Genomic DNA, 21,172 nt, shown 5'->3' with positions numbered 1-21,172 from the left:
GAGTTCGAGGCCAGCCTGATCTACAAAGTAGGTCCAGGATAGCCAGGACTACAAGAGAAACCCTGTCTCAAAAAACAGGAAGAAAAAAAAAAAAAGAAAGAAAGAAAGAAAGAAAAAGAAAGCCTAGGAAATACAAGACACCACATCATATTTTGCTCTCCCAAGTCCTTGTCAAGACTGAAAAGCCCTGCACTGGTCCCTGCAGGAGAGAGGGTTTACCGTGGACTTACCTGGGTCCTTGTAGATGCTGAGCACGCCCTTGAAGTAATGAGGTAAAAATCTTTCCAGTAAAAGCAGCACGTCCTCCAGCTCCTCCAGTATCCCCACGAGCAGGAAGTTTTCATTCACGTTCAGCTTGGCACGCTCCAGCGCCCACTCGCCAGGCTCCCTTGACAGATGAGAAAGTCACTCTACGTCAAAGACTCCTTGATGTGCAGCACACAACCATGGATGGTTGATCTCTCCTGTTTTCCCAGCATCATTTGTGTTAAGTCCCAACCTGAGTTCCACCTAGGTCTAGAACAGCCCATTCTTCCCCGGTTTCTCTAGCTGAAGTATTTTTCCCATATGCACAAAGGCCAGGACCTTGAAATTATTGTGCCTGTCTAAGTATTTGAGGCAAGACAAACATAGGCACAGGTACTTAGGTCCTGAGCAGATGGCTACAATGGCTTTTTTTTTTAAATAGGCGAACCAACCGGAACCAATTTAATGAAGTTACAGCTGCTGACAATATTTTTGCAGCGATCAAAACTAGTGTCCAATAGTACCTGCTAGTCATCTCATCCTTTTAAAGCATTAACATGTGTTTGTTTGAGTTGCAGAAGAGAAAGAATCACATTACTTTATAGGCCAGAATTGGGGGGAATGTGGACAAGCCAAGAGCACTTGAAAAATGACAACAACAACAACAACAACAACAACAACAACAACAACCCATATGTACTGCACAGAATAGTTGTAAAGGTTCAACAAAGTGATAGAGAGAGTCTAGGACTCATGATGTAAATTAAGATAAGGCACCCGAGTACACTGCGCGAGGTTAGGAAACAGACAAACTGAGACCTCCTTTTGGGGATCAGAATCATATTCCTTAAAATAAAGGCCTCCGTTATAATAAAAAAAAAAAGTAAGTATTTAACCCCCGAATCCTCTCAGTACTTCCCTGATACACTGATTGACCAGGGACACTGAACATCAGCGTGAGTGCTGGGGGAAGGCTGCGTGAACCCAGGCTGTTGATATACTTGGAATTTATACCATTAGTAGATGTCACAGTAAGCTAAGCAAAACAACGCTCATAATTAAACAGAAAAGAAAACGTAAGCAAAACAAAAAATGCTGAGAATGTGTCAGGGTTTAGAATCAGCTATGTCCCGGAATACAAGGACCATCTACTTCAGTCAACATCCCACAGGAAAACAAGCTTTGGTGTCACCACTGCCGTTGCAACCTTTTCTTCTCTAGGTTGCAGACATGTGCTTAGAATAAAACATCTGATTTCAGTGACAGCTACTCCAGTCCTGGGGTATGCTGCCTACCCGAGTTAGTCACTGTGTAAAGAAAGCTCCGTGTTCAAGTCAGGCCAGCTTCATCAATGGGAAGCATTCTCCTCTAACTATGACCGTGGGTTCTCAACCTTCCTAACGCGATGACCCTTTAATACAGTTCCTCATGGTGTGGGTGACCCCCAACCATAAAATTATGTTCATTGCTACTTCATAACTGTCATTTTGCTACTGTTATGAACTGTAATATAAATTGAAAGGGTGTCACAACCCACATTATGCTACATTATGAACTGTAAGATGGAAAGGGGTTGGGACCCACAGGTTGAAAACCTTGATTCTATGACCTGTATCTCATTAGAGACACCATCAAATCTGAGCATGTGCCTTCCAGAGTGTAGGGCCTGACTCTACACCAAAGGAAGGGATGGCGGTGGGTCCCACAGAATCACCATGGAGCAGCAGGCTGGCCACCTGTCTCTGGTCTCTGTTGCCTTGTTGGGTGGTGGTAACAGCTGTGTCTTAGATAGATGAATGGCTCCCTGTTACACAGCTCTATGTAATCACTCCTGTTGCCTGTGCAGCCACCTTCCTCATGCGACACTCAGAATGGCAAGTGATATTCACGAAGAGTGTTTGTCATCGGGAACTAAATCCCACAAGGTTTCCTGGGGGCTTCCTGTAGGCAACTCCCACGGCGTGCGGGTATGGCAGGGTGCTTGCCCAGTATGGTCGTCTGCTTACCTACATCTGGGGTGCTGTCCACAGAAATACGGAATGATGTAAAATAATCTGGGGTTCGAACACTCAGGGTAGTTTTCCAGAATGCACTCATTGATGTCCTAGGAGAGAAGACACAGCGATGAAAAGCCTCGTGGTCCTGACAGGGCTTTGCTGAATGCCATACAATTAAAAAAAAAAATTAACACACGTTTTCCCAGAAACTCTTAAGCAGACAGGGAGAATTCACCGACTTCCCAGTAAAAGCTTGCTTTTGCTTCTCGGGATCTGGGTGCACTGGCCAGGTACGTGCATAGACTGAGCAGGTCAGGGCGTGCCTGCTGGGTTGAGTACCCTGCATCCTTCATCTCCTCAAAGCTGGGTCATTTACTGGGCCATATGCATGGTAAGGAAGGTCTGATTCTTGTGCTTGTCAGTGGCTCCGGTGGCTATCTGTCAGCCCACAGGTATGCACTTAATTAACATTTAGGGAATCAGTCCAGTAAGATTTAATTCTAAATGAATTTTGAGCTAATCATCTACCATAGTGGCCAACCCTATATAACTGAGTTTCATTATGTATACACACATCTGATGAACAATTATAAAGTCTCATAAAGGGTTTCTAAACTTCAGAGAAGCTATACAATTTTTAAGGTTTTAAGCACAAAAATGACAGATCTTGGGAATGTAAGTATATTATCACTTTCCAAGGCAGCAGTGTGATTTTCAGGTTTTCTCTTACATGAGGTTAGACATGGGCTCCGTTAACATTGAAGGAGTTTGCAATGGCCAGGGGTGAGGTGCAAACTGAGTAGAGGGCTTGCATACCGCTCTCTGCTGGAGCAGAAGGGCGCAGCTGCAGGAAGATGGCTGGTTGGTGAAAAGGGCGTGGGAGTTGGGGCTTGTAGGCTATGGGGTCTCAGAAGGCCACACTTCTGTAGGACTCCACAAACAACGTTGCAATGTCAACCCATGGGAAGTGATAAATTTTTAGTTCAGAAAGTGCAGTTAACTAGGTTTCTTTTCTTAGCCCAAGGTACATCCTGGGGGAATTCAAGGGGTTCCGTTTGTGCCCGTTAAGCTGATGAACGGCGCTCATTATAGCCTCTCTGAGGGAATTCTACAGGAAGAAGTAAATAAAAGATGTCTCTGGCAGAAGGTCAAGGGCAGCGCTCCACTCAATACCCACTGCACAGGAACACAGATAGGGAGGCTCAAGACTAAAGCTTTCAGGAGTTGGTTCCAGACCAAATGCACAGTTCAACTAGGGACCGACTGCCATCTTGATCCCTGAGAATCTCTATGCACTGTCTTGTTCTTTAGGGGCCTCTCAGTTTCTGGGGACAACAGAGTCTGCCCATAACTACTAATTTTCACATTAGTTGGAAAACTTTATTATCATCATCTTTTTTTTTTAGTCTCTTAGCACGTACATACTTTTAAATTATTTCACAATTTCATCTTTTTTCCCATTCCTTTAATTTTTAAGGTTTATTTTTATGTTATGCATATGAGTGCTTTGTGCCGGTGCATATACCTGTGTACCACTTGCACGTCTGGTACCCACAGAAGCCAGAGGAGGAATTGGATTCCCTACTTAGGACTGGAGTTACAGATGGTTGTGAGCGGCTGTGTGGATGCTGAGAAAAGAACCCAGATTCTCTGGAATAGCAGCCAGTGCTCTTGCCTGCTGAGCCATCTCTCCTACCATTCCTTTTAATTTTAATGATTTAAGTATAAATGATTTATTTTTATTTTATTAGTTTTTTTTTTTTTTTACTCAGCATGTATAAAGCAATGGGGTTTGTTATGAGATAGCCCCATACATATGTACCATGAATCTTGCTGTTTGACCTCTACTTCCTTGCCTTGCCCTCCACCCGTTTCTGGTTTACTTCCTTCTCATAGAGTCTCTGCTCTTTGGCTTCTCTTCCTCCCACTATCACACATATTTGTATGCATATAAATCTAGAATCTGCCTATGAAGGAAAAAATGTGTTCTACGTTTGTCTTTCCCCACTATACTGTCTTGTTTGTTTCCCTTGAGAACTCTTTCCTCCAATTCATATGCCCTTCTACTTTCATATCCTATACACATACATACCACATGCATAAACACACACATATATTTAAATCTAGATCCCTCATATAAGAGAAAGCATCATGTTAATTTTAGTCTGCCTGAGTCTGGCTTATTTCACTTAACATGATGATCTCTGGTTCCATCCATTTTCTGGCAAATGACCTTATTTAATTCTTCTTTAATGGCTGAATAAAATCCATGTGTGTGTGTGTGTGTGTGTGTGTGTTTGTACATGCACATGTATGTACATGTGTTCATGTGTGTGTGCATATATATTTGTGCATTCATATGTGTACATTTATCACCTCATATTTCCTTTACTCATTCATCTGTTCTGGACTCTAAGCTGTGTCAAGGCTGCATCTCTGGGTTATTATTAGATGGGCAACAAGAAACATGGATGTGCACGTAGCAAGTGTCGTGGTGTGACGCTGCCTTCAAGTCCTTTGAGTATCTGCCCACACACAGCGCAGCTTTGTCATACGGCCGTTCTAATTTTAGTTTTCTGAGGAACCTCCACACTGACTTACACAACGGCTGCCCCAGTGTGCATTCCCATCCGCGTGGTGTAGACTTCCCCTTTCCCCACACTCCTGTCAGTGTCTGTTCTCTTTATGGCAGCCATTCTGATGGGGATGGGAGTGGGGGAGGGGTGGGGGAGGGGGTGGGGGAGAGGTGGGGAGGGGGGTGGGGGAGGTGGTGTGGGAGGCGGTGGGGGAGGGGATGGGGGTTGTTCTTTTCCTTTGCATGTAGTACTTCTAGGGTACGAATGCATTTAAAAAAATCTTTAAAACTTACATGCACATTTTCTTTCATTTAGAGTGGGAACGTCTAAATTACACCACCGCAAGGGTGTCTGCAGCCAAGTTGACTTGACTGGTTCCTCTGGACCTTGAATTCTGTGTTCCTCTGCAAAGCCCTCCGCTGCCTAAGGCTAGCTGTCTTTTACAACTAGGTGTCAGGCACAGGACTCCATTCCTAGCTTCACACCATTAGGGAAATAAGTCAAAGTGGGCACTGAGGAGAACAGCCCAACCCTTTCCACACCCAAAGCTATAAAGAGATAAGCTACCTGGAATTTACTCTAAACAAACTTTATGAGCACAGAGTTTAGAATCCCAACAAACTCCCCCCAAAACGGCCTGTACATTTTGTTGCTCATAGTTTTGGGGGTTGAGAGGAAATCGGAGTTTTGGCCTCAGTTCTTCAGTGAGCTGAGCATCCTTAACAAAACTATGACTCCCCTGAGCCTGCGTTTCCTCATCTGTGGGACATGGGGGCTGTGTGTGGACAGATGTGTCCAGTCCCTTACACCAGGCTTTGCATGCTGGGAAACCAGAAAAGGCGGTTACTCTTTGGTTCAGAAATTACAGGTAAATAAGCACCCTCATTCAGCATTTTCCATCCACACATTTCTACCTCTCGTGGAAGAATGTTTCCAAAAAGCACTATTGTTAAGGTTAGCCAGCCTTGCCGCAGCTCCTGCAGGAACCCCTTGCCTGTAGTGGGGTCCTTGGCAACTATTTGTCTCCCAGACTCAAGGAACAGAGTCTCCTCCCTCCCCAGCCCCTTAAGTAAGCGTAGAAGGCACGCGTGTCCTTCGTCGACCTACTGCTCAGCTCTGCATATTACGGCATCTTACTATAACTTCAAGCATTGAATTCCTTTTCCCTGCGGTTCGGTATGGGCTACACACAGCTTTAAAATAATGACTCCTGCTAACTCAGAGAAAACAGGAAGAAAAATATGGAAATATAAAATGTGGTATTTGTGTCTTGTGGAAACACAATTGGTTGGAAGTAAACTAATAATATTAAGCAAAACCGGGCAAAATTCCCCATCCCTATCCTACTCCTGAAGAGCTTTTGACTTTCAGCTGGGCTGACTTCCTACATGAAACTACAAGACAATGTAAACTTAAAAAAAAAAACAACTTTCTAGTACGGATTTAAAAGAGATTGGGAGTGGATCTTCCCTCTCTAAAATTACAGACATTAGAGGAAAGTTGACCAGTAAAGGACACACAGGGGGCCAGCTTTCTATGCTTCAAGAGGCAGGTGGCCAGATACCCTCGCCTCCCACTCCATGCTGAGGTCTGGCCAGACTCACTGGTGACACATTCCCCCAGAGGGGAATGACAATGTCCTTTGGAGTTGGTCTGCTCATAGCCCTTCAGAAAGTGTCACGGTTAGCAAGTAGCACTTTGTTCTACTGCAAGTGCCCACTGGAGTGATGGATGATAACACCTGTGGTACCCACTTTGGCATCTGTGTTGTTGTTTACACCACCTCTGAGATCCTGCCTATACAGTGCAGGGATGCAGATAAAGACTGTTCTGAGTAAATAAGCATCACTCTACTTTTACTATGACCAGTATCCCCATTAGCTGGGGGAACCAGTCCAGTGCAGCTCTTAAATCCTAGTTTGCTTTTGTTGCTTTGATGAACAGTCTGACTAAATGCAACGTGGGGAGGTAAGGGTCTATTGGCTTATATTCACACACTAGAGTCCATCACTGAGAGGAGTCAGGGCAGGAACTTAAGTTGGGGCTCAAGCAGGTGCTATTCTCTTCTCTAAGTGCACTCAGGGCTACGGCTTCTTGTACCCACTTAATCAGTATATTGGCCAGTTTTCTGTCATTGTAACAGAATACCTGAGATAAACAATTAACAGATGGAAACGCTTATTTTGGTTAATGGACACTGAGAGCTCAGTCCACCATCATTTGAAGTTTACTTGTTATCTTAATGGGATCTTGGAAAATAATTGGTTATTGTGGTCCTCTTAGATTCTTAAACTAAAAATGAGTCACCAGATAGTGATAGTGTACACCTTTAATGCCAGTACTCAGGAGACAGAGACAGGCAGATCTCTAAGTTCAAGGCCAGCCTGGACTACAGAGTGAATTCCAGGACAGCCAGGGTTATACAGAGAAACCCGCTTTTGAAAAACAAACAAAATGAAACAGCCATAAAAATGAGTCAACGGGGCTAGTTTTCTCATCTCCCTGCCATTACTAATATGCAGCTGAAACACAAACACAAACAAACAACAACAAAACAGTAACTGCAATAAAGCAATATGGAAGCCCCCCCCCCAAAAAAAAAACTCAAAAGGATTATGGTGGCACGTGCTAGGATCCCAGCCTTCAGGAGGCCAAGGAAGGAGCACTGTTGAGTTTGAGGCCATAGTGAGACCCTGTCTCAGAAAGCCAAACAACAATGATGACAACAACGGCAACAACAACAACAATAACAACAACCACCTCTGTTGTGGTTTAAATGTGAATGTGAATCCCCCTAGTCTCAGGAATTTGAATACTTGGTCATCAGCTGGCAGCACTGTTTAAGGAGGTTTAGGAGGTGTGGCCTTGCTGGAGGAAGTAAGTCACTGGGGGTGGGTTCTGAGATTAAAAGTCTCTACACCACTTCCATTTTGCTCTCTCCATTCTATGCTTGCATTTCAAGATGTGAGTTCTCAGCTTTCTGTTCCTGCCACCCAGCCTGTTGTTTCCTGTTCTTGCCACCCAGCCTGCTACTTCCTGTTCCTGCCAGTCAGCCTGCTGCTTCCTGTTCCTGACACCCCTCCTGCTGCTTCCTGTTCCTGCCACCCAGCCTGCTGTTTCCTATTCCTGCCACCCAGCCTGCTGCTTCCTGTTCCTGCCACCCAGCCTGCTGCTTCCTATTCCTGCCACCCTGCCTGCTGCTTCCTGTTCCTGCCACCCAGTCTGCTGCTTCCTGTTCCTGCCACCCCTCCTGTTGCTTCTTGTTCCTGCCACCCCTCCTGCTGCTTCCTGTTCCTGTTGCTTAATATCATGCCACATGCCATCCTACCATGACGGCTTCTTTTCCCTCTGCAACTGTAACCCCAAATAAACTCTTTCTTCCATAAGTTGCTCTTGGTCATGGGGCTTTACTACAGCAACAGAAAAGTACCAAGTATCAATCCCCAAATTGGTTGTAACTTTGTTACTTTAATACATAAGCGTAACACATTTTGATTCAAATCATACTGTAACATTTTTACATGTTAAAGCCTCTATAAATATTAAGTGTGGTTAATTTTTTTTTTGAACATACATCTCTGCCTTGGTGGGCAATGTTTTTCTCTCATGCCTATGGCAAATCAAGAGGAACCATCTCTTCTCACAAAATCAGTCAGTCCATCAGCCTCACAGCACGGCCGCTGCAGCAGCAGGAACCCACTACAGCCACGGTTCATATCTCAGAGAAGCGAGGAAGCATGCTGGGGCAGAAGTTCCGGAGTAAGACAACGTGCAAATAGAAGGCATAGACTTGGTCACTGACTCTGGCTCTTGCTGCACTTTAGAAACATAATACATGAAATTCAAAAACGCAAGAACCAGTGAGAAGCGGCTACACTCAGGCCTTTCATACACTCTCCAAATGTGTCCCCAGTCAAGAAAAGCCTTCTCGTGCCAAATATAAATGACACCTGGCCAGGCAACCATATCACTCTCTGGAGTGTCTAAGGAATACCAATTGTGCCTGGGGGTCGTCACCATTTGGGACAGAATTCCTGTTGGGCAGAGTGACTCTTCTTCGTGAGGCTTGAAGGTCATAACAAAGATCAAAAAAATAACCATCAGGTAATATTTAGAGGGACAATTACAGGCAGAAGACAAGAAGGGGGGCATGGCATGCCAAGGCAGATGTTGTGGACCCCACAGCTATGGAACATGAAAGGTGAGAGATAGGCAGAAGGTCCGTCCCAGGAAGAGAGCAAGGCATCTCACTGTGCCCGGATGACAGACAGAGGCCCTGACCACTTATGGGTAGTTGGTCATAGGATCTCATGGGTCACTGTTGGCATCTACTTGAGGTGAACTTTGTAACTAGGAGAACCGTCTTGTTCAGCAGAAATAGAGCTGGGTACAGTGTCACCAGGATCACCCGTCCCTTTTCTAACATACCGCTTTCTGTCCTAGAGTGGGACATTCTGTATTGCCACCTTCCCCTGGGCCCTTGAGGGCATTTACACTGCCAAGGCATGCAGGAATCGTAACTACTCTCTTCTTGGCCTCTTCCCCATCTCCGACCTACAGAAATGGGCTCGAAGGTGGGAACAACTGCATCCATGAACATATGCACACTGAGAGCTCTGACTCAGTGTGATTCCTGCATGTACTTTCATGGACTCAACAAAATGGCAAGGATGTGGTGGGGAAGGAAGGAGAGCGGAGGAGAGGAGCAAACTGTTATCGACCATCTACCACCACAGTCATAAAAGCTTGCGGCATGAACAGGACAATACTCTGGGGACTTTGCATGTTTTTATCTTGTTAAGTGAACAAAGTTCAGGGATGACTGAGAATGGGGCAGGAAAAGTGCAAAGTGTTAATTAAAAGTGGGGGGACAGCTGTTGAGGATAATACAGATCATATGACTCTGGTGGTAGCTCCCTGCTATCTCTCAGAGGTCACCCCAAATTTACTGTCAGATCCTGAGTTCTTTTATGGCTTCTGGGATTCTTAGCCAGGGCCACCGGACTCTCTCCAACTCTGGCCTGGGAAATGAGCGAGCTTAGAAGATCTATTAAAACAAGGCAAGCAAACAGAGGGTCCAGTGTGGCTGGGGGATGGACAGGACGCCAGGCTCACGACCCTGTTGAAGATGACTTCTCTTTTGTCCAGATCTATCAGATGGGCATGTGTTCTGCCTTATGTGATATGAAGGTTCAAAATCTGAAAATCTAGGCTCGAGGCAACAAACCAAGCTCAAGACCGTTTGGACCACTCACATGATCTATGTCTACATCTCACTTCTGCCCAGTGTCTGGTACAATGAGCTCATGTTTTAGAACTTGCATCTCTGCCTCTGTCTTAGAAATTTTCTTCATACTCCTGGTTCTTCTAGATCAGTGGTTCTCAACCTGTGGGTCATGACCCCTGGGGGTGGGCGGCGTTGAACAGCCCTTTCATGGGGGTTGTATTTCAGATACATTATGATTCCTAACAGTAGCAAAATTACAGTCATGAAGTAGCAACAAAAATAATCTTATGGTTGGGGGGTCACCACAACACGTGGAACTGTATTAAAGAGTCGCAGTATTAGAGAACCACTGCTTTAGATTCCAGAAGATTCTTTGCTTTCATCAGCTCCTTCTCCCCTCCTTCTAGGTTAGGAATGCATTCTTGCCCCTGAATATCAGTCATTCAACAGGCTCGGTTAGTAGCATAAGCTTTTAAAACAGCCATCTCCTGGATTCTGTGCGTTCTCTGGACACCGCTGACCCCTTACGGTGTCATTTACACCTAACTTGCCTACTGCCACTGTGCTTGCTGCAGTGTGGACACTAGGCTTTTGTGTTCTACCCCAGGACCCCTCCCCCACCGGTGGGAGCAAGTGATTGTATGGCAGAGGAAGTATTGTCTCCTTGTTCCCAGAATTAAAGTGCACCTTGTAGCAAAAAAAGGATGACAACAGCATCAACAATTACAGGAATTCATCTTCCTTTTCCTTTCCTCAGCAGGGAGCAGGTTTCTGAGAGTTCTATTATCCTGACCTAAGCTCTCATGAAAGGGACATCACCTAACCCATGTTAGGAAGGTGAAGAGCAGCTTTCTTACATCTACAATAGTGTTAAGAGCTATGTGGCACCCATCTCCTTAGTGCCAAAAAGTATCTTAAAACACACAGCATCTTAGGTTAGGGTAAAGTGCTTGCCGTGCAAGTCTGGGGAACTGAGGTTGGATCCCTAGAGCCATGTAGAAAGCTGGGCATGGCAGAATGTGTTCTTAGGGCTGTGAGGTGGAGACAAGGGGATCCTGGGTATTTGATGGCTAACTAGTTTAGCCAATCAGTGAGCTGCAGATTTAGTGAGAGCCAGTGGCTCAGAAAAATATAGTACAGAGCAATTAAGGAACATACCTGATGTTGACCTCTGACCTCTGTGAGCACACACAAACTGGTGTCCTTATCCAACATGTACATATTCGTCACACACACACACACACACACACACACACACACACACACACACACACACACACAAACCACCACTACCACCACACAAACAAACAAACAAACAACCCCCCCTCAAAACCATGGCATCTTTTACTGAAAAGAAATTTAAAGTCCAGTGAGATAGTTTAGCATGAAAAGTAACTTGGGCCTATCTGACAATCTGAGTTCAATTCCTGAGAACCCATGGAAGGTAGAAAGAACCAACTCCAAAAGGTGCCCTTGACCTTCACATGCACCACCCCTGCCTCTGTCTCTCTCTTACTACATAAAGCATTCAAGTGATTATAACTATAATGTCATTAGTTCACATTTCCAGTGAAGAACTAATTCTTTGATTATTTCAGTTGTCATTATCTACTGTGAATGAATAGCGGCCCTTTGAGCCTATAAGAAGTTAGAGACCCCAATCTGGCCTTTAGGAAGGCACACTGCCCACAGGTGGGGTGCTAGGCCGGCCTTCCTAAGCAAGCTCTCAGAATCTTCTGGAAAGCATACTCACCAGATTCAAGTGCTGTTCTAGGCTCCGGGGCAGGAAAGGCAGCCAGGAATGTAGACTCTTGCCAGCCAATGTGGTTATTTTATTAAGCAAATCAGAGTCTGCAGATTCTAGTCTGAACCCACTGGGTCCAGCCCAGCTTTGTACAAACATTTTCAAAGGGAAAGCGGAGTACATTAGCAGTCACCGTTCACCATGCTGCTATGGCTCCATGGCTGGAGGCGACCTTAGTTTTTAAGCCGTTTGCTTCCTCTTTGACACTCTTACTTATTCTTGTGATAGGTTTGGGGACCGAGGGGGTGAAGAGTCACCATACTGCAAGCAGTGTGTGCATGTGTGTGTGTGTGTGGGGGGGCTATCTATGCTCCCCTCTCTAGAAAGGTCTGCTGAGGGCGCCTTGCTCAGCAGAGGCACAGGTGACCTGAGGTCTACAGAGCACAACTTGTAAAACTCAGAGGAAAGAATCTTGGTAATATGTCACATCTGTACCAGAGCCTCACGCACACTGATTGGAATGAGATGATTTTCCCCTTCATGTATTAGAAAGCTTAAGGTGGACACTGGTATGACTCTGGCCATTTTTTGTACAGGTGCCGAGGACACTCACATCACGGGAGTGGTCATTGAGCCTCAAGTCATTTTCACAGTGTTGTAAAAGGTTTCAGCTATTTGAAACATACCAGGAATACCAAAATCTCATCATCTTTGCTCTGGGTAGCCTGTTATATAGTTTAAACTTCTAGACAATTCTTCTCTCTGCATTATAACACACAACCAGGAAGCAGACAAGTACATTATCGAAGTAGCCATTGGAGACGATGAAATTTTTATTTGAATTGAGCTACACTTAGGAAATCACCAAGGGAAACCAGACATCTGATAAAAGCTTTTAGATGACAGTACTGCTTTTCAATAAACAACATCATAAAAAATTCAGCAGCAAAGTGAAGTCCAGAATACAACTACAAAAGCTTTAAAGCCAAAAAAAAAAATTACTTCAATGACAGTACGGGTAAATGTATATCTTTGGTAGATATTTGCACAACGGAAATGCCATAACCCATTCCCCAATGGAAGGGGCAGATTTCAGATATGGGCTCCATTTGGGGGCACAATGGCTGGGGTTATGTACCTTGGTTGTCTGTGACTCTTGTCCAGAGAAGGCCAGAAAGAGTCAAATGGCTGAACCTCTGCCACCAGCAGACTGTTGTGCCCTTCCCTAGTTCTCCCCAGGCCTCTGGGCTCCAGCATCCTACATCCAAGGATGCTGAGCAGCCAGGGCTAGAGGCTGCTTCTGTCTATAGAGGGTAATGGTGATCACACTTGGAAACACAGAGTCAGTCCAGCGGGATAGCTGTCCTTATACTGTTCCATATTTTGATGAAACCTTTAAAATAAACAGGGAATCGGGTTTGCAGAGCCCTATTTTCCTACCTCTTTAGTCATATAGAAAATAGGCAAGATCTACTTCGGTATGTCTTTATATAGTGGGAGGTAAGGACATGTCACAGAATAATTTCACGAATGGACTGCCTCCAAATCCCATGGACTCTTATCATTAGATTGAGAATTTTTCATTAAAAAAAATAACCATGGAAATACACTTTAAGGGGTTAGGGAGATGGCTCAGTGGCAAAGGGCTTACTATTAAGCACAAGAACCTGAGTTTGGGTCCCCAGCACTCATGTAAAAAGGCAGATGCTATGTTGCATGTCTATGACTCCAACATCCGCTGGGCATGGGCAGAGACACTTAGAGCCCAGAGACTCACTGTCTAGTCAATCCAACGAAAATAGAGAACTCCAAGTTCAATGAGAGATCCTGTCTCCAATAAACAAACAAATAAATAAATAAATAATAAATAAAAAAAATAAGGAGGAGAGTGATAGAAGACACCTGACACGTATGTGCCTGGCCTCTATATGCACATGGCTGAGTGAGCACAGCCCCATTCACACACCACAGGTATGCATGCACACACACACACTCACGGAGAAGAAACAGTGCATCTGCTGACTGTTCTCTCTAATACCAGAAGGCAAAAGTGTTTGCAAACTTCCGGCCAGAGATCAGAAGGACAACTGCAGCTTAATTACGAAGTGGAAAGAACCACGTCTTTCACCTCTCACCATTTCACTTGTTAAAAGAAGCTCCTGCGGTAGGCAGGGCAAGCCTCAACACAGGGGAGTGTTGCCTGGAGACAGAACTGACCAGAACAAGCAAGCTCAAACAGATTCTCCCAGCAGGAAATTTACTGAGTGTAAGAATGGCTGGAATTTCTGGAGGATCAAGTGTGTTCTTGAAGGGTTGTATACCATAAAAGTTATTTATGACTCCTTTGGGCCCTACAAGTTTCGAAAGCTGAAGAAACTGTCTTAGTATCATAGAATTTTGATGTTGTCTTCCCAGCTGAAGAAGTCTGTAATTCCCCCTTTTTTTTTCTTTCTTTCACATCCAATAGTCTAATAGTTTTGGCTCAAAGATGACAAAATAAACCACAAAAGTTGCACTTTCAACTTCTGGTCATCCAGAGTATAAACAGCATGCTTGTGGATATCGTTAAGGCCACAGACTTTCAACTCAGAAGGTCATTAAAGACCCAGGATGAGATTAATGGAGAAATGGTAAAAGCAAATACAATCATCACTTTAAATTAATTGGGAATTTCCATCTTCTTAGCATCGTGGATAACTAAGAATTGTCTGTGTGATGAAATTTCACCTTCTTATTCTGTCAACATTTGAAATGTTCCGCAGCTTACAGTAAAAAAGCAAATAAAATTCCCAAAGGGGAAAATACAGAGTACAGTTAACCTTAGCTACAATTATTCTTCCAACCCACCCCCTGGTTTGCTTGCTCATTCATGGACTGCTTATCTGTTCCCTCCTCCTCCTCCTCCTCCTCCTCCTCCTCCTCCTCCTCCTCTTCCTCCTTTGTCTCCTTCTCCTTGTACCAGAATTCTAAGGCAGACACTTGTGTGTGCTAGCATACAGTGCCCAGAGCCTCAGCCACTGTATTTCTCCTTAAACTTTCTTGGGCTGTGTCCCAGTTGGAGGAGACATTTGTAAACCATCACTCTCCCATTTTTACTGTTTCTCTTACTGAGTCTGCTTAAGTAGTGGTCCTCAGCCTTCCCAAGGCTCCAACCCTTTAATACAGTTCCTCATGCTGTGGTGATCCCCAGCCATAAAATTATTTCACTGCTACTTCATAACGGTAATTTTGCTACTGTTAGGAATCATGATGTAAATATCAGCTCTGCAGGATGTCTGATATGTGATCTACAGGTTGAAGCCATAGGCTTAGAAACTTTGTTTTTGACCCTGTTACTAGCCCTACCCCCACAGTTCTCTCTGCTCTAGGATGAAACAGGGCTAGATTTGATGTGAGAGGCCTATCTACAAAATCAAACTCTTTTATTACCTTGCACTGTGGGATTTGTGTCTCAGGCTACCAGATGCTCTCTCACGTTTTTATCCTATGCTGTTACCTTTTAAGGCCATATACATTTATAAACCAAAGTAAATCCACATCCTTATCTTTTAGAGATTTTTGTTACAAGCTTTTTGCTTTACTACTTTTTTCTTTGTCCTATTAACGATCCTTTCCTGTTTTAGATTAATGGGCCATTAATAAACCAAAGCTCTACAAATAATGAAAGAAAAAAAAGTCAGGTGCCTATGGTAATTTCTATATACCCAGCTGCCCTGTTTGGTTTTATGTCAACTCGGCACAAGCTAGAGTCATCAGAGAGGAGCAGCCTCAGTTGACAAAACTGCCTCTTTAAGATTGGGCTGTAGGCAAGTTTGTCAGGCATTTTCTTAATTACTGATTGATGTGGGTGGGCCCAGCCCACTGTGGTGGGGCCATGCTGGACGGGTAGCTCTGCTTCTAAAAGGGAGCGGGATGAGCAGGCCATGGGGAGCATGCAGCACCCTTTCAGTGGTGCTTCGGCTCTGGCCTCCAGGTTCCTGTCCTGATTTTCTTTGGTGATGAACAGGGATAAGGAAGTGTAAGCTGAATAAACTCTTTCCTCCTCAATTTTCTTTTTGGTCATGGTGTTTCATTGCCACCCTGGCAACCCTAAGACACCAAATAAACTATTGAAAGGAAGAACTATTAACACGGCTTTTTAGATCTTTCCTCTACAGCAGTGGTTTTCAACCTGCGGGTCACAATATCAGATACCATGCACACACTGGGATTCTTAGCAGTAGCAAAATTACAGTTATGAAGTAGCAACAAAAATAATTTTATGGTTGGCGAGGGGCCCTCTGCGACACGAGGAACTGTATTAGAGACCCAGCAAGAGGAAGGCTGAGGACCACTGGTCTAAAGCCTCTAACACTTGGAAGCAAAGGCAAAGAAAAGCAAGTATTTTATAAACTCAATTTAAATCTGTAAGGGCTTAACGCTGGCACAGGGGTCAGGCCCACAGCTCTAGGGACCATTTAGCCACAGGTATAAGACACGCCAGAGGAGAAGCTGTTTGGTGAAGCTTCATTTCACTCTTTGTCTTATCATGAATGACTTCTGAGGTCGTGGTGGTGGTAGTGAGGGCGAGACACAAAAGAACCAATTCTTTGGCTTTTGTTTGGTTAAATGTACTTATTTATTTATGTGTGTGTGTGTGTGTGTGTGTGTGTGTGTGTGTGTGTGTGTACCTGAGTTTATGCATATATACCAGGTGTACACAGGAGTTCAAGGCTGTCACAAGAGGGTATCATGTCTCCTGAACCTGGAGTTCCAGATGACTGTGAGCCACTGTGTGAGTGCTGGGAACTGAACCCAGGTCCGCTTCAAGACAAGCAAGTGCTCCTACCTGCTGAGCCATCTCTCCAACCGTGAGTGTTTTTTAAAAAATATATTTTATTAATTTATTCATATTACATCGCAATCGTTATCCCATCCCCTGTACTCTCCCATTCCTTTCTCCCTCCCATTTCCCCTTACTCCCCTCCCCTATGACTGTGACTGAGGGGGACCTCCTCCCCCTGTATATGCTCATAGGGGATCAAGTCTCTTCTTGGTAGCCTGCTATCCTTCCTCTGAGTGTCACCAGGCCTCCCCATCTAGGGGACGTGGTCAAATATGGGGCCCCAGAGTTCATGTGAAAGTCAGACCTCACTCTCCACTCAACTGTGGAGAATATCCTGTCCATTGGCTAGAAATAATAATAACTAGATGAATTCCGGAATATGCAAGGAGCAATGATCAGTAAGTGGGCAGATATAGAGCAATGCTCCAATGTAAGCCCAAACAGTTCTGGTTTGAAGTAAGAAATAGATACAATTATCGATATAACACAATGCTTTTTAAAAAGAGTGACCAAAATTTTAGAGAGGCACAAGAGAGAATTTCTTACAGTCTGAGACTTCAAGGAAGATAGTGTCTGTGTTCTCCCTAGTACGTGGCCCTGGACCGCCTCCTTTAGGGAGGTTCTGTAGTAGGCAGGAGACATGCTGCATTGGACCCTCAGCCAGTGAAGAAGGAAGACATTTTTATCTCACTCTTTTCGCCCTGCCATGTTAGGCCTAGACATCTATCTTACTGATACCCAGAATTGGAGACTTAGGGTGTTAATTGACCTGGAAACAAATTTAAAAGAAATTATCAGCGGATCTTGCTGGAAGAGGCCTGCCATCTCAGAGGCCAGGGGCACTGAAGCGTCAAGGTCTGCGAGACTCTGTCTCAAAAGTAGAAAGCACAAAAAGAACTGGGAATGGATGTCTGTAGCAGAGTCTGGCTCAGGCTTTCCTATCCCAACTAACCAAATAACACACCACCTGCCACTTCCCTTTGCCAGAGGGATCAAAAGGAAACAGAATGCCACAACTCAGTGTCGAACCCCTTGACAGCCTGTGACTGGAATTAAAATCCAACATATAATGCATTTTTATGCAACTCTAGAAACTTCACTGCATGAAGAATAAAGCATTCTTTTGAGACGAGGTCTGCAGGCATCTTGAGATGCTGGGGCATTTGAAACATGAAAGAGACGGCCAACCCTTTGGTGCTGCATAGGATTTTCTTCAGAAATTTATTGATGTGTGGTGGGTATGTTGTCTGCGTGTATGACCGTACACGATGTGCATGCCTGGTGTCCACGGAGGACAGAAGAGGGTATTGGATCCTGTGGATCTGGAGTTATAGACAGTTGTGAGCTACCATGTGGGTGTTAGGGATAAAACCTGGGCCCCATAGAAAACCAGCCAGTGCTGTTAGCCTTGGATATGTTTGTCTTGGGCAGACCATTGATACACATCTACAGCACAGAGTGTCCTTCATGTTTACACCATATGATGCATTCCAGTGCTGGGTTTCATTTGGACCATTAAAAAAAAAAAGGCCCATCTGCTACTAAGATTTAAAATTGTTTTCTTTAAAAAGCGTAGCTAAAGATTCCACTTCAGAGTTGGGCACTGTACTACATCAACAACAGAAAAAAAAATGCTTACTTAGACAGCATTCCCTCAGTAACTTAAATGCTTTAACGAATTTCTACACTTGCTACCCCATCCTATCCCAGTGGTCCTTAGCTATCATAGAGGACTCCTGGATTCTGGAGGGTCCTAACAACCTCTAGAAGGTCAGAACCATATTTGTGAGACTATCAAGCCATTTTTTTTTTTTTTGCTGCTCAAAGATGGTCAGTAGCAACAAAGCTGGCCCACAGGCATATGGTGACAGGGACACGCTGCTAGCCGTGGTTGTCCTTATAACCACACTTGCAATGGTAACAATACACCAGTTTCTCTTGAGAATGCTCTTGGTGGAACCATTGGAAAAAGTTATCCATTGTACTGCCTGCCATGCCACGAGCATTTTTTAAAAATATTCTGAGAAGAGGCAGGGGAAGCTTGCAGGAAGTACTCCTGTCACTTCTGGACAGTTCGGTGTGGTCTAAGATCAACACACTTCTCAGATTGAAGTGCTAAAGTGTATGGGGTAGGGGCAAAGCATAGAGAATTACAAAAGAAATGAAATATACCAACTCACCCCAAAGTAGTAAAAATTTACGATAAGGAATATATGTGCTGGGCTACTGGACTGAGTAATAGGAATTCTCAGTACCTTTAGTGCCTGCCATGATTTCCCCATGAGTGTTGTTAGTATGACAGCTCCAGTCGCAGGGACACTACAGGCACAGGTGACACTGCTGTAGCTTGTGGTCTACATTCAAAACTTTAGAAGATCCTAGGTAAGAGTCAGATGAATTGGGGCTAGAGAGATGGCTCCAGTGGTTAAGAGCACTGACTGCTCTTCCAGAGGGCCAGGGTTCAGTTCCCAGCACTCACACAACTGTCTGCAGCTCACAACTGTCTGCAACTCCAGTTCCAGGGGATCTGACACTCTCATACAGACATATACGGAGGCAAGACAGCAATGCACATGAGATAAAAATAAGTAAGAGTCTGAGGGTTGCTTTCTGTTGGGGTTCATACACTCTAGAATTTACCCACTGAAGTTTAGGGAGAGCTCCGTGGACCCCAATTAAAACCAGCAGCCCTTTGAGTCTTGCTATACTAACACGCAGTTTCCTGTCTTCTTAACTTATGTTATATTTAGATTTTTCTCAACCTGCCCTGCCACCAACCTGACCTAGTAAGTAGTATTTGTCTGTGTGCTTGCTATGTTTCAGCTCATGGGATGACTTCTCCAGGAAGGCCAGGGTTTGAATCCTTGTGCAGGGCTTATGAATATCCAGCCTGTAGTAATTCCATCAATAGCCATCAGTCAAATGACCAGACATAATCAGCTGCCATCTACTGGCTCTACACGGGACCTGGAGCTCTTCTTTCTGTACCTAGCCCCTGCACACGATGCCATCATAGTTTACGCCTCCTAAATGTTGCAGTTTGCAGTCAGCCTAACTATTTAATCTGAACTGTCATGTGGGAAGTTGACGTGTTAAAAGAACTCAATGAGGGGTGAACAAGATGGCACAGTGAGCAAAGGTGCCTGCCAAGATGTCTGATGACCTGGGTCTCATCCCTGGAACCCCAGTGCTAGATAGAACCAATTCCCACAAACTTCTCTACTGACCCTCACACATACACTGTGCCATGTATGCAAGTGTACGCGCGCGCGCACACACACACACACACACACACACACACGAGAGAGAGAGAGAGAGAGAGAGAGAGAGAGAGAGGGAGAGAATAATTAAATACATAAATAAAAAACCAATTAATTAAAACAGAGCATCATAGGACTCTTTGTAGGAGGTCGGGGATTTGCCTGGCTTCTACTGGCTTCCATAGAGAAAAGGCCAATGACATGCGTGACCCAGAGTCTCCCGCTTCTGTGGGCTAGGATGGAAAAAGTGAATATGACACTCTTGAATATCTGGGCTGTAATTTTACCCATGAAAACAGGCTGTGTCCTGTGAGTGAGATCAAAAAGCTGAGTGGAAACCCAGCGTCCAGTCAGCCTATCAGGACACGTTTTCTTTGGCATCTCAGTCTTCATAACACTGATTTGCTTAATGATTCTAATTTAAAAGCAAGGGGAAAAATTCCATTGGCATCTAAACTTGATTTTCTCCTGCTTCAGATAATTGCATCACAAAAGCAGTTTGTGTTATTACAGAAAACAGTGCAAAAAAATATAAGAAAACAAAAAATAACCATAAACCTGCCACACAAAAGTATTTTCAAAGAAAGGATAATCCAAATATGAAAATACAACACATGCAAGAATACACTGTTTCCAGCCCTTTCTGTGTTTTCTTTGTACTCAAATGACCTCTTTTTCTTACTGTGGGCTCTCTTATTGTAAGGGCAAACTCCAAATAAAATATTTAAAAGAACAAAGAGAGCATAAACCTTTGAACTTTCTTACTGGGCACATTCAATTCTTCTTGTGCCTAAATGTGAGATTGCATCACAGAGAGGCCAATGTTGCTTTTCATGTTACAAAACAAAAAACAAAAAAACAGAACCTATTTTGTGTTCTTTTTTTATTAATTAAATTTCTAAGACAACTTCAACACATATATAATGCACACTGACCACACTCTCATCCCTGACCCCTCCTCGACTTCCACCCACCACCGTCACATGCCTCCTCGGCACAAATCTCAATGTTATTTTAAGTTAGATTTTCATTGACTTAGACATTCCTTCATGAAGAAGGACAGAGTTAAACAAAGTAAAACTCCTAAAGAGTTCAGAACATGTTTTATTTATTGTACAAACCAGCCAGCTTTCGTGAACCCTTCCTTGAAAGGCAGTCAGGGGATTTAAAGGTGTTCTTTAGATAATCCTTGCCTCTTAGACTGAAATGGCCTATGGCTCTGGACTGACTCTGGGCTCTCTTTGCAGGCTCCCTTCTTTAGAGACTGTATACAATTGCCTAAAATATCATGTAGGAA

At 44.2% G+C, this 21,172-nt stretch overlaps 1 protein-coding gene across 1 annotated transcript in view; it reads right to left on the bottom strand.

Moving 5' to 3' along the window:
• UST (uronyl 2-sulfotransferase) overlaps window positions 1–21,172 on the bottom strand; it is a 290,037-nt gene that overhangs the window by 46,782 nt on the left and 222,083 nt on the right. Inside the window, exons 6-7 of the mRNA XM_084777513.1 lie at window positions 2,253–2,350; window positions 231–388 (exon numbers count right to left, since the gene is read on the bottom strand). Coding sequence (XP_084633639.1) covers window positions 231–388; window positions 2,253–2,350 — 256 coding nt within the window. The remainder of the gene's footprint in view (window positions 1–230; window positions 389–2,252; window positions 2,351–21,172) is intronic.

Source organism: Acomys minous, assembly GCF_964271855.1.
Source record: "Acomys minous genome assembly, chromosome: 3".
Taxonomy (NCBI): Eukaryota; Metazoa; Chordata; class Mammalia; order Rodentia; family Muridae; genus Acomys; species Acomys minous.
Note: the sequence above shows the minus strand (reverse complement) of the source record. Positions and strands in the feature narration are given on the sequence as shown.